This window comes from Micropterus salmoides, unplaced genomic scaffold, assembly GCF_014851395.1.
Source record: "Micropterus salmoides isolate LMB-PRFRI ecotype aquatic unplaced genomic scaffold, ASM1485139v1 Ms_hic_scaffold_21, whole genome shotgun sequence".
NCBI classification, from domain to species: domain Eukaryota; kingdom Metazoa; phylum Chordata; class Actinopteri; order Centrarchiformes; family Centrarchidae; genus Micropterus; species Micropterus salmoides.
This window is the reverse complement of record NW_024041262.1, coordinates 5,773,051-5,787,770: the sequence shown is the minus strand read 5'-3', so window position 1 is coordinate 5,787,770 and position 14,720 is coordinate 5,773,051. Positions and strand designations below refer to the sequence as shown.

General features: G+C 40.9%; 1 protein-coding gene across 3 annotated transcripts in view; it reads left to right on the top strand.

Annotated features, from left to right (window-relative positions):
- Positions 1–190: 190 nt before the first annotated feature.
- spag9b (sperm associated antigen 9b) overlaps positions 191–14,720 on the top strand; it is a 38,527-nt gene continuing 23,997 nt past the window's right edge. For 2 of the 3 annotated variants that reach the window (XM_038735431.1, XM_038735432.1), the window contains exons 1-4: positions 191–1,006; positions 10,199–10,319; positions 13,104–13,174; positions 14,132–14,232. In XM_038735431.1, the coding sequence (XP_038591359.1) occupies positions 707–1,006; positions 10,199–10,319; positions 13,104–13,174; positions 14,132–14,232 (593 nt within the window). In that variant the 5' untranslated portion in view covers positions 191–706. Of the gene's footprint in view, positions 1,007–10,198; positions 10,320–12,287; positions 12,424–13,103; positions 13,175–14,131; positions 14,233–14,720 lie in introns of those variants that run through there. The other variant, XM_038735434.1, reaches the window with a different exon arrangement.

Here is a 14,720-nt window from a genome sequence, read left to right as displayed (position 1 = left end):
AATTAAAGGTGACAAATACAATTGGAACATAAAATGATTATAAACACACATTACCCTTAAGTCTGTAAATGAAGATATAGTTGATACGGTTTGATCTCCCCGCCCCTTAAACGTCACATAACAGCAACTATATGAGCAACAGGACAGAATTATTGTCTTAGCTTCAACAATAACAACAAACTAACCAGGCGGTAGTGCTCCAGTACTGTAGCCTTTCACCGTTTTTACAACACTGTAACGACTTTAATGTCTACGTTTGCCTTTAACTTTTTTGCAGAATTACGTATCTGATATTCTGTATTTCAGGTTTTTATTCAGATACAATCTGACATTCTTTCAGTAGTTTATTACTTTGCTGTCTCTGAACTGCATTCATCATCACCGATAGCGCGTGAACGCAGCAGCAGGAGCTCATCTGTTGGACGGGGAAACTAATCAGTAGCCAAGTAAAGACTTTTCAGCACTGCTAGCTACGAGGCTAGCAAGCTCTTAAAGTCAGCCGTCCAGACGACTTAGGAATACAGACTTTGTTCACAAAGTACAGTGTCTCTTCTGTACAATACACAACATCCGAGCTATGTTTTAGGGACACCGTTTTGTTGCGCTCAAAGTAGCAAGGCGGACAGCCTCTGGCCAGCTGAAGCTTGCGGCTAACCCATTGACGTTAACGTTAGCTGGGAAATAAAGTGCAAGTGGAGGCAAGAAAATGGAGCTGGACGACGTAGTCCTGTATCAGGACGACTCGGGCAACTCTGCCATGATGTCCGAGAGGGTCTCGGGTCTGGCTAGTTCAATATACCGTGAGTTTGAACGGCTTATCGAGAAATACGACGAGGACGTGGTGAAGGAACTGATGCCACTGGTCGTCGCCGTACTGGAGAACTTGGACTCGGTGTTCGCTGTCAACCAGGAGCACGAAGTGGAGCTGGAGCTGCTGAAGGAAGACAACGAGCAACTCGTTACCCAGTATGAACGAGAGAAGGCACTGAGAAAACACGCGGAAGAGGTGGGTTTCACCACATAACTGCCAAACTAATTTATGACCCGGATTAAAGATTGTAGGCTCGTATTAACGTTATGTGCTTTGGTATAGAAAGATTAAAAGCCGAACCCAATTCCAAAATCTGGCAATTCCCTTTTGCGTGGCGTATCAACTACACATAATAGCTCATTAATCATGAATTATAAGTTTTTATGAAATACACACACCATTATTTAATTCGGCATACGTACAGACTCGCATAAAAGCACATATTTTAATCAAAGTACTCTTTCTAAACTGGTGGTTAATAAGAAGCAACGGCCCACCATCGGTTATTTTGCCGGAGAAACCTATTGTAAATTTACATTTTGTTAAAAGAATCACAGCTTGATGGGTTGGATGCGTTTCCTTAACGACCAGCCTCTTTGAGTTTAAGGAAAACGCTAAAACAGACTGCTCGGTACCAGGGCAAAATATCATGTCTGAAGCACACACTGTACTCTGACTGCAAGTTTATGTCACCATGGATGCCAGCGACTCTTGGGGAATTAATGCGGCATGAACGCGCCACTGTTGTTTGTAATAATACATCAACAAGCCTCAGATATGCAAACCTATCAGTGATTTGTTTGTCAGGTGGATGCCCTCTGCCGCCTCCAACAACTAATCATTTGAATCTCAGTGTTCATATTCACATTCATGTCATCACCGCCCTCTTGTTTGATTAAAGCCAAATGACACACCTGTTGCTATGTTGTTTATTACATTACAGCACTACAGTGCAGTCAGGGTTTGGACAGACCCTGTGTTAAATCGATGGTAGCAACAGGCACACTGATGAAACGAAAGCTGTAGGATCCTCAGTGCTAAGGGTTTTGCTGTAGGAGCCTATAATAGCATAAATTCATAACTGGCAGCATTGCTCCTCTACACAGGTGTGTGCGCTTTCCCACTGTCATTGCTTATTGTTAGGTATGTAACGAGTTGCCCTTTCAAGCAAAGGTACAGTGGATATAAAAAATCATTATGAAATTGCAGGTTTTTGAAATGTAAAGACAGAAGTAACAACAATTTAATGTCAGACTCCATCTTTAATGTGATCTTCCAACAAACAAAAATCCAGAGAAAAATTGCATGTATCTGCCCCACCCAGCTAAAACTTTGAGGAAGCACTTTATGCATTTATTACAGCAGCCAGTCTTTGTTAACTTTGCACATGTAGACTTTGGAATTTGCAGTCTTCTTTGCAGAAGCAGCCCCATAGCATGATGCTACCACTTCCACCACCACCACACTTCACAGTCGGTATGGTGTTCCTTGGATGATGACCTGGATCGGCTTTGTGCTAAACATATCTTTCAGAATTTTCCAACATGGTTGGGGGTGACTGAATGTATTCATCGACATCATTCACACTGACTTGGTTGTTCCATTTTTGTAAGAAAGAATTTCTGTTTTGCCACCCACCCCATAGCTCAGACATGTGCAGAATACAGTAGATTGGGATCACATACGAGGACAGACCAGCACCTGCCAGAAATCCTGCAGTTCCTTCAGTGTTGCTGATGGTCTCTTGATAGCCTCCTAGAGAACTTTTCTCCTCGTCCTCGCATCACGTCTCTGTGGTACCACGTTTTCTCTATTTACTGATGATGTGTGATGCTACATCCAATGCCTTTGACATTCTTTAAGTCCCTCTCCTGATTGGTACTTTTCAACAATTAGTTTCTTTGCAGCAGCTGACGGATCTTTTTATGAGAATCACTTTCATTGGTGGCAGGTGTGTGTTTTATTTACATACAGGCATGGCTTTGAATCTGATTGGTTAACTTTGAACACAGCTAGACAGCGTGTAGACATGCGCAATAAGGGTGTATTAAACATTTTTTTTTCTTCTCTGGATTTCTGTTTGTTGGAATATCATTAAAGATGGAACAAGCCTGACATTTACATCATTGTTGTTACTTCTGTCTTTACATTTCAAAACCTGCACCTTTCATAAGGGTGTTATAACTTTTTATATCCACTGTAGCTCCTGTTACAGTAATCAACAACTGTAAATAAAAATGAGAGCTGGCATAAACATTGCAAACCTAAACCAGAGTGTGAACTACAATGCTATTAAAATGAAGTTAAAGGGAAAATAGCTTTAGCTTTAACCAGGTATGCCAAACTAGAAGTGGCCATGGTGTTTTAAACACATTCACATCCACAAAGGTGCTGTGGAAGAACACAGAAGTTCAGTGACAAGAATAATTTGGTCAATGAATCCTTTAAAACGCTATACTGGCAATTATTGGTATGTTCTTTTTTACAAAGCATTTGCAATAGGACCCATATTCATAGTCCTTGCCATCGAGGTGGTGATGGACATGTAGGCTAGTTTCTGTACTTTGCCGTGACTGCACGTATCTGCAACATGCAGCTAAATTTGTATGCTTTCATTTTGAAAGTACTTTGTCAAATGATTGTCGCTGAAGTCAGTTGAATATAAGAAATCATTTGGTTACTGTTGCCAAGGTTAAAATCTGAAACAAGTCACCAAGAAAACTGCTGTGCGAATATTACATGAATTATGTATTATGTCATGCTCATGCAGTAAGAACTTGAATGCATGGTTTGTTCTTTCCAGCCTATGATCAGTACTGTGTGCAGGACTTAAAGTTCAAGAACTACATAACCTTCTTTATAAGAAAACACACAACATAGAATCTAAACACGTTATTTCCAGGAAATAAAAACTAAAACTTAAACTGCACCTTGAAAACAAACTAAAACCAAACAGAAGTTGAGGTCCAAGATTCCAAAATAAATATATATACAAATCTGTAGTTACAATAATCCTGTGATGAAACAGCCACAATATAAACGCTGCAGTAGATATATTGCTGCACAGCTATTAATCAATGAATTTCCTGCAGGTGTATTTTGGTACTTATACTAACTATACTTCAATAAAGCTCAAACCCACAGTATTCCTCCTCTTAATTCTCACTGATCCTCATGTTTGGGCATTATATACAAAAGCATGAAGCATATTTAACAACCCTCAACTACTGCAGTGGTTTTGCACTTAATCTGGTTTATTATTTTTCCAGCCTCTAGGCATTTAATCCCAGTTTAATTAGTGGTGGCCAATATGGTTTAGACTGGAAAAGGGGATTTAAATATTAAAGACCAAGCCTTACTGCAACATAACTGGTAAAGATAATGGATTTAGTAATTTATTTATGTGAGTGCTGCTTGGAAATCGCAGTACAATGTGTGTACACGTGCAGTTCTTGCCACTCCTCAGTATTTTCCGACTTGAAAGCTTGAATGACAAGCACAACAGGTCACAAAGCAGCGTGTTAATAATTTATGTCATGTCGTAACATGTTGCTAACGCTTTCGGATAGACCTGTGCACATAAGGTTGTCCGTGTTATGGGCTTACATTTGTCTTGTTCCCTCAGGCTGCTGCATGTAAAATACCACATCCCTATAACTAGCGCTTTACTCAGCCAGGGAGGCAACAAGTTAGCTTTCATGTTGGTGTGATGAGTAATATTCATATGCTGAGATGATGTCATTGGTCTCGTCCTTGACTCCTCCCTATAGGAGAAGTCAGCTTCTGTATGTGTCTGTGTTGGAACTTGATTGAACAATAACAATTCAGGATGTAGCATTCAATGGCCATGGGAGTTCATGAGTGTGTCTTTGAACAGAGATGTTCACTATACCAGCTGTCGTATTCAGACTTGGACAGGGAAGGATATTATTTAAAAATCAGTACCGAAACACTGCAATTCAAACAATGCTTTTTTGATACTCAAGTTTACTGATTTAGGTCTGACCAAGCGTGTGTTGCAAAGGATTAGGGGAATATTTGCATTTTGTTTTTATAATGGTTTAAATAGGTCATCTACAAAAGTCGAATTTTTCAAACAAACTTTATTAAAAGAAATAAAAGCAAAAAGAAAAGTAACCAACAGTTGTGTATGTTTTTGTAGGGTTCCACTGCAACAACTACCAATGTGTCCCTGAGCACGACACGTAACCTCTGGTTGCTCCAGAGGCTTGTGAACTCTAACATAAATAGCAATTGTAAGTCACTATAAGTAAGCGTCAGTTAAATGACAATTATTGTTATATGTGATTTATAGAGAGAGAAATGCACTGCTTTACATAAATCAGCTCTGAAAAGTCTGGCTTCTTGTTTGTAAATTTGGGTTTGTGATTGAAGTTGGGTCCTTAGGTGTGGATGTGAGTGTGAGTGGTTGTTTGTCTACGTGTGGCCCTGCGATGGACTGGCGACCTGTCCAGGGTGTACCCCGCCTTTGGCCCAATGTCAGCTGGGATTGGCTCCAGCCCCCCGCGACCCTGTACACAGGATAAGCGGTTGACGATGGATGGATGGATTGAAGTTGGTAAAAATAACAACTGAATTGCTCAAGTAAAACCAAGATAGACCAAGAGAGACCAAGAATCAGTGAATTCACGCAATAAGTCTTTCCTAAGTAATGAAAATTGAGGATAGGTGTGTTCAGCAATAAACGGCGAGAGATCCACAGTGCTGAACACTCATTACTGTGGTGTGGCACTGAAGCTCTGAGAGATCATTGCCTCACCGAAAGCATCAATGTGCTCCACACCACCAAAGCAACTGGCTATTCAATGGAGGCAAAAAAGTAGCATGGCACAGACTCAGTTACTAAGCTTCTTATTTGGGCAACAAGTCACTCTAGAAGCAAAGAAGCAGATTAATCTTACCAAACAAACACATTGTATGAGCCAAGTCCTGCCTTTCGCTGCCCCAAGCCCAGAGGAATACGTCCTCTTAGTAGTTGGTCTCAGCTGAGGAGAGGAAAAGGCAAGGCAGGAAATTCTTGGGGAAAAACAGCACTTCCCTCAGTTCATTTGTCCAGTCAGGGTAGTCTGCTGACCTGCAAAAGTCTATTCACATTTAATGCCAGCCGATTAATCATCGTGGATCATTAACATGCAATCTATTACGAGATAGAGCAGGGGTATTGGTGGTATAGGGTAACTTACTGTAGCAAAGCCTCAAATGATATGAAGCCGTTTGTTGATTGGTCCACCACTTTGGTCCAGAATGAAATATGTCAGTAACTGTCATGATATTTTGTACAGACATTCATGCTCTCCAGTGGATGAATCCTCCAGACTTGGGTGATCCCTAGGTTTTTACTCTAGCACCACCATGAGGTTGACATTTGTGGTAGAGTGCCATGAAATTTGGAACAGATCTTCATGGTGCTCAGAGGATGAACCCTCATGACTTTGGTGATCCCGTCTTGCGCCAAGAGCAGGTCAGAAGTTTCACAGATTTCTGGGCCAGAACAGATTATCATCCCAAATGATCCTGTAGCGTGAGGGGTCTATAGACATAATCTTAAGGTCACCGACTGGAAATCGGGCAGTATGAGAGGCCGTTTAGGGGAAAAACACTGAAAACGGACAGACGCATTGACAATGTGCACGCATGCCCTGAAAACACTGATACAAAGGCACACATGCTCTGAAAACAGACACATACACATTGAAAATGTTCACACCCACCACCTTCACACACAGAGGGATACAGGCTACTTGTGTGTTTGTGTGTGTGCGTATGTGTAAAATAATTTCAGTGCTCCATGAAGTTGTTTCATTGTAACAGGAAGACAAAGGAGTATCGTATTTTGCAAGTCAATCATTGCGTGTTGTAGATTATAAAGCGCAGAATTGTAGGTTTCGCGTAAACAAGCAGAAAAAGAAATGAAGCGTACACATTTTCTATGTGCTTGTTTACATGTGTGTGTGTTTTCACTGTGTGTATGCCTGTATTTCAGTGTTTTCAATGCTAGTGTGCACTTTGTTAATGCACGTATGCCCGTATTAGGGGCATGTTTGCCTGTATTTCAATGCTTTAACCGTAAATGGCCTCTCATCTCCAATTAGAAACCCGCAGCATCCAACGAGAGTAAGCTGACTGGGAAGCGTCACTAATGTGTTGTGTATTGATATAGAATGTATAAACCATGCTGATTCCCTCTTCTCAGCCATGAGTTAATCGATGCATTGACATATTTGAAGATGAATTTGAAAATCCTAGTATACACCCGACATAGACCAGTAAAATATCTCAACATCTGCTGGATGAATTGGCACGGACCTTTGTATAAACAATGTGTGGCTCCCAGATGATGAATCCTAATGACTAGTTACCATCCATAATATTAACCATCATCACTATAGTGGAGGAATCCTAGTAGGCTCACTGCAGTAGTAGTCAGTTTATTGCATCTGATGACCAAGGCCTTGCACACCCCAGTTGTCCCAAATGAGCCAGTAGCAACCCACAGCCAAAAACACTAAAAGGAGTTGATTTCACTCTCTGTCAATTGAGTGCCAATACAGTGGAGCCCTGTCTGCGTGGGTGTGCATGCACTTGTGCCCGGAGCCACATGTGTTTGCGTGTGTGTAAGTGTGTGTTGGCACTCGAGGACAAAGAGAGCATTATAAATGTAGCGTAGGGGGAAGAGTGCACGTTAAAACGCTGGAACACTCATTCTCTGGAGCGTTGTCATATGCACAAGCTTCCTTCCTGGGTCATATGATGAGCAGCAAAGTGAGAGAGGACGATGTTGGCGGCAGTTCTAATCATATAGGAGGGGGTGTCGGCATGTGTCATCCGTACATTTGCTAGTCTTTAATAGTGTTAATTAGCTTAAATCTAAGGAGAGCGCTGCGATGTCTTCAAATCGTTTTCCTGTCAGCAGTTTAAAATGATCAGAAGTAAGGCCAGTAATTTAGCTTGTCTTAGTGTTGTAGTTATGTACAATTGCAAATTAGTGGGCACCCCCCACTATGAACCCTCCCCTCTGTAGTCTAGCCCAGTGCTATATTAATGCTCTTAGTAGATTTACATGGTAAATGCTGCATTACTACCAAGACCTTAGTTCTTAAGATGCTCCCTGGGCTTTCCAGACCCTGCTGGGCCCTCCACAAGTCTCTCACCCTTAACCTCCAAATACCCCCCCACCCCCTTGTTATTGAGAGAGAAAGAAAATTAAATGCACATCACAGCCATTAATACAAACTCAAATTTCACAAAAAGGCAAAATCTATTCACTTCTTTGTATTTGTTAGAGGCCACTTGATAAAGAGGACATTCAAAGATGATTAATTGCAAATCAAGTGCTCTACACTGAAATAGTTTTGAGAGCCTGAAGGCAAACATCAACAACAAAAACATCTCATCCTATCAATGAATGAATTGTGTTTTTAAAAAGTATAAAAGCAGGTCCTTCAGGTTTTTTTTTTTTAAAAGAGAGCTCACAAAAGCATCTTGAAGAAACACCTTTTGATAGACACCTCCAGTCTCAATGTGAGCTGCGTGCAAAGAAGGGGCTACTTGTTACAGGGCGCTCAGGTGATCCTCATCTCCCTGCAGATGACATCCAGCCCCAGCCCAGGGCTCATCACCAGTGAGCGCCACATCACAAGACTGCATGGTTATCAGACACCTGACTCAGCTGATCAGCTGAGGTACCGATAGATGGGCCTGTATGTTTAATTTTAACTTTGCATTGGGCCTGTAGTTATTGGATTGTCCATTAGTTTTATTATTAAGTTCTGCTGCAAGTGCGTAGTATGTGTAAACTTTAGATTCACACCATTTTATTCTGTATATTTTGAGTTAATTTACAACTACAGGTTGTTTTCATCATCATTGAATCTACTGATTATTTTCTAGGCTCATAATCAGAAAATAATGAAAAATGCTCTGTTTCCTGAGCGCATGGGGACATTTTCAAATGTTTTGTTTAGTCCGAGCGACGGACCAAAAGAAAAAATTCACATTTAAGAAGCAGGAACTAGTGAAATCTTGCAAATTTTAGCCCCACTAGCAGCAAAGCTTTATAGATCAGAATGTTGTTCAGATCGGTATTGGTGCTGATATTGACCTTTTTACCAAGCAGAAATGGCGTGATGATGATGTGACCGACCCACATTACAGTGATTTTGTCAGTGTCATCGCTGGTGCCATCGTCGGCTAAACATCAACAGGTTAGCATTGTTAGCCTGTTAGCATGCTCACATGAGCTGGCAGAAATGCTAGCCTGTCTGTATACTCTTATGTCTTTCTGATATTTTATGGACCAAATGATTACTCAAACAATGGAGAAAATGATTAGCAGGTTCGTCGCTAATGAAAAAAGTAATTAGTTGCAGCCTAGTTCTCATTTGTGAGTCAAAACTGTTCTAAAAGTCAGCTGATTAAATGTGTTGATTTAGTCATATCTTGGGAATGTGGCATGCTGTGCATATCTGCACACTTAATATACCCATTGAGTAGGGTTTCATAACATATTTTCATTCTTTTTTGCCTCCGTATCTACTACTGCGACTGTCATGCAACTCATGTATTTTTAACATCCGCATTTTCTTTGTTCTAGTTTTTCTTCACTTTAACTTGATATTTGTCCCTTCAGAGACCCAATTCCTGTCACCACTCATTGAAGTTTCATCCAGTCCAAACGCAAGCAAAATGTAAATTGCCATCATGGACCAGTGGCTGACGCAGCATTAAATTGAATAGATTTGGGCAGAATGGTCTGTTAGTGGCGAGAGACAGTTTGGGAAGCTGGGTTGAAGCCCCAAGTGTTTTCTTGATACCAGTGACCGCTGATATCCAGTGCCTTCCCGGGATCAGTAACGTAACAGGTTATTAATATTATGCTTATCATCATAATCATGTATTGTGCCTGTCGGTGTTTAGTGTTCACCCACTTCCCTGTATAATAGTCAGTCCAGTTCCTCCTGATATGAAAACCATTCTTAGTCCAACATCCCCTAAGAAAAAGGGCTGAGGTGAGTGAGGATTGAAAACACAACTTTGACACTGATATTGACTGTTACTAACTTGCCCAGGAAACTGTGTGTATGTGTGTGAGCACACAAAGGCTGTAGGACGCTGGCACTGTGCACCTGTTGTGCAGAGGGGGTTAGATGACCTTCACTATGGACAGAAGACACTGTATTCTCTGTTTTCTGCTGGTATCAACACCGTTAGCTAGAGCAGATGGTCATCTCTGACACACACAAATGCAGGGTTTAATCCACAACATGTCTTCCGTCACTGGGAGTTTCAACCATGTTCATTTCAGGGTTTTGATAATAAATGCTCTGTTCTCTGTTCTTTCCCTCCATTTCCTGTCTTGTTCTGCAGAGGTACATTGTCTTTGAAGACTCCCAGGATGGCGAGAAGAAGGATCTGCAGTGTCGACTGGTGGCATTGGAGTCACACACACGTCACCTAGAGCTGAAAACTAAAAACTATGCAGATCAGAGTAAGTCCATTGCTGCTCTATCACAGACGCAGGTCTTACTGAACTGGCTCTATTATCGGAAAGTCACACACGCGCACACACACACACACACACACACACACACACACACACACACACACACCAGATACTCTGTGAGCAGCATCGACAGTTTGCAGGTCTTGTGACTGTTTGTTAGCCTGATGTGCCAGAGGACAGATGGACTCCCATGTCCCTACTGAATAAAGGCAGTCAGTAACATACTGTGAGTGTTTGCCTGCCGAGATTGCTAAATGAGCTGTAATAGAGTAGACCAAATGTGTTCCAAGACCAAAAAGGATCAGGAGGAGTGGAAGAGGATTGTAGGGAGCTAAGGCCCTGACCTGCTTGTAGTTTTAATCTAGAAAACAAATATTTTTTTCAGTAACATTCACCTGTGTTTCTAGATCAAAAGAATGTCTAAATGCCTAAAGCATTGATGTAAAAGTAACTGATCATGATGTCTGAAGTAGGAAAGACCTTGTACATGCCAACGTCAGTGTAATCTTAAGTCTCAGAGTGTGGTAGTCTTTGCAGGGTATCAAAAGAAACCATCATGATGTGTGCATGACTGCACTGTTGACAGTGTGTGTGACTGCTTATTTGTACCGCCGCTGGTCCGTAAGTTACGTACATGCTTAGGGAAAATTTGAGAGCTCTCAGCAAACCTCTTTTTATTTCTTGTGATGTGACACTTCTCCTTTTCTATTTTTTTTTAGTTTCATTTGTCATCTGTAATTATGTTTGTGGACCAAATTGCCAGCAGTGTGATCTGTGTTTGGCCATGTCTGTGAAACACACACACACACACACACACACAGTTTAACCATATAAACCCCGAGGACACTTTGTTGTATACAAACACACTGTCAAGTTCAGTTTCTGTTTACTGATGTTGTTATCTTGATGTGATTTAGTTTGGGATGGCTTACAATATAGAATGTTACACTTCAGGAGGATGGGTGGCAGTGGAAAGCGACTTGAACTTGCAACTAGAGCTGAAACGATTAGTTGATTAAATGGTCATCAGCAGATACTTTGATAGTCAATTGATAGTTTTGGTAATTTATGTAGCGAAAACTATTTCTCAGGTCTGGGAGGATTTACTGCTTCTCTTTGTCATGTATCTGAATATCTTTGGGTGGACTTTTGGTCAGACAAAAAAAAAGACATTTGAAGATGTCTCTGGGACATTTTACATGACCAAATAATTAATTGATTAATTGAAATAATAAGTGGCAAATTAACGCTGCAGTCTGCAACAACTGAACACAAAATGCAAAACCTTCCTCGTGTCTCTCTGCTGCTCGTGTCAGAGGGAGACGCCACCAAACCCACAAGTTCGTATGGCACCAGAAGGAACCCGTTGCGTCCCAGGGCAGAGGATCCCAGGCTTCAGAGGTAGCTGCGATAACCTCTAACACCAGGATGAGAGGCTGGTACACTACAGGATATAGTGACAGTTATAGCAAATATGACAAAGTTATATTTTTTTAAAATTCCCAACTGCTGCTATAATCTGTAATGGAAATAACCATTAGTTGCAGCCCTACCTGGGACTTCTTATTGCTTAAATGTAAGTGTTTTAGGTTTTTTTTAGACTTTTCATGTGGGGCTTTCCTTTAGGATCACTTCCTTTTACTCTACACACCTCTGTATCAGGCCTCGGGTGTTTCTGCTCCACTCTTTAACCATCAGTTCCTCTATCAGCCCTCTCATAACCACACTAATTCACTGTTTCCATCCTTCTATGCAGTTGCTGCCTGAACTGTTGCTCTTCATTGATCACAGAGGTATTTTATACTTGAGCACCTGATACAAAGGCTATTTCTGACTTGAAACTAGTGCGGCCAAGCATGAAGGATGAACGGTCCTGTGAATGAGCAGCTGCTCAGTGTATAGCCACGTTTACGGATTTGCAAGGGACATAGTGTCGCTGTCCACCTTTTGTGAGAGGACATTTTGCTTGGCTGGCGTCTGAAAACACAAACAACAGGACTGCAAACTGAGTCACCTGAGAGCCACAAAAAATGGATTACCATTGTTGCAGACTGGATTTGACTGAGGCTGATGGTTGATCTATAGATAGGTGTGTGGATGTTTTCCTTTTGGTTAGAATGTATGTATATATTATAAACAGAACATCAAAGTATATGTATGTCATTTTTTCACTACGATCCTCGTTATAAAGGAGATATTGTCATTTCCATTCTTCACCTTTTAGGTTCATTAGACTTTCATTATTACAAACAAAGTGCAGCAATGTTCTGAACATTTATCACAGTAATCAGAGACCCAAGGAGCTGCTATGTCATTCAGCATAGATTTAGATGTTTACATCATGTTTACTTGTGTTCAAAATGACATCAGCTGTGGATGAAGATGAGTGTTTGATTTTAAACTGGGTTGCAACATTAATCCTAAAGAAAAAAGTTTGATTTCATAGCGCTGTCTGTGATTCAGAGAGGTGTAATGCTCCTAAAAAGGCTTTCTGCTTGGTGAAGCTTAGGAGAGCTTTGTTGATGCATGGCAGCCCTCTTCTGGCTCTGAGATGTTATTGCAGCAACTGCTCTACCCCCGAACCATTTGTCAGTGGAACAGTTTGGTCCATGTTTTGTCAAAGACTTCATGAAATGCAAGAAGTTAATTCATATTGAATATTTTGCATTATACGGCAAAGCTCCATGTCGTTATGAGTAAATCTTGCTTCAATCCTATGGCTTGTTTCACTATGTGTACTTTAAGTAATTGTTTCTCTTTTTCATCCAGTTAGCAGATTGGACGAAAGAGAAGCAGAGCTCAAGAAGGAGTATAATGCACTTCATCAGAGACACACTGAGGTATGCTGGTCTGAGCTATGTTCATCGCAGTGTTGTTCATCTGTGCATGTGCTTATACAGTTATACTGTAGACCTACTTCACCTACCAAGTTCTGTGGCTAAATTGGGAGATGTTAGTGCAGCATTCACAAATCTGCACTGTAAGTCCTTTAAGTGTCCAGACGTCGGCCTTGGATACATTGGAGCAAAGTTTATCACCTGTTAACTGTGAGTGTGGCTACATAATGCTAATTAGCTTTTAGAAAACATATAAAGAGGAAACAATAAATATATAAATGAATTTATAATGAGTCATTTGTTGGTACTCTACTCAACATACACTATTTGCAGTTAAATTATAAAATAATACAAAAGGGGTGAGCAATGAATCATAGAAAGGGAGAACAAAACAGAGTGACAGGTTGAGGAGATAATTTTACAGCTGACCTGTAAGTAATAGAAAAACAAAGGTAGTTACAAAACAGAATCGAGTGGGATAGTTTAAGAGGATTAAAACATGAAGTATCCAAACATGAATTATGTTTCTGCTGCGCCTTTGGTCTGTTATTCATTATGCATCACTAACAGATGCCCCAGTGTCCAAACAAACCTCTCAAGCCTCAGCAGCCAGCTGCTGATCTGAATCACGTTGAATGGAGAAGATGAAAGTCTGATTAAAAAGCTGTCACCAACACACTGTTGGTCCATGTACATCCTTTACTGTCTGACTGGCACAGCTGTGCCTGGACACTTCATATGTGAGTGACCATAGTAATGACTCGTGACCATTTACAATCACATTTACTGTAGTTTTGTAGCAACATCGTCACATCATTTTCTGAATCCCCCTTTATAAGTGCAGGCTGTTTGGAGAGTCTAATACGTAAAATGCAAGAGTAGATTTTAATTCAACATGTAAAAGATGGTAACATGGAAGTTTTGCAAATTCTACGAATCTGTGTGTTTTGTACCTTCCAGATGATCCACAGCTACATGGAGCACCTGGAGCGAACTAAACACCACCAGCATGCAGTGACAGCAGCAGAGCCCTCAGATGCAGGCTCATCAGCCAGAACTCGGTGAGACAGCACAACCACACCAGGGTTTTTCTGTGTTTTTTCATTCCAAATTCACCTACATCATCTGTCAGTCCAAATTTGTCAAACACTTAGACTTACAATGGAAAATTGACGCCCACATAGCAGAAGCTCTGGCCTGAAACCTTTATTGTCTTTGAATTAGCTGCAATATATGAGAAAATCTGCGATAGCTGCGTGATTGTTTTTAAATTCAGAACAGGATTAGAATTGAATATTTGAAATACAACTAAATGTTTGTAGAGCAGTAACACTAATGTTTACAACTGCAAAGTCACTATATACATTCAATAATATCTCAATGGAAGCAAATCTAAAATGTCACTGACATCAAAATACTGAGTGACATTTAGAAAGAATGAAAAACTCAGACATCCGTCTGTAGCAGTCCTCCTCCTCCTCTCTCTGCTGCTGTTATTCACTGCCTGCAGGTAACGTGACGGCTGGCAGAGGGAGCAGCAGCTAAATTT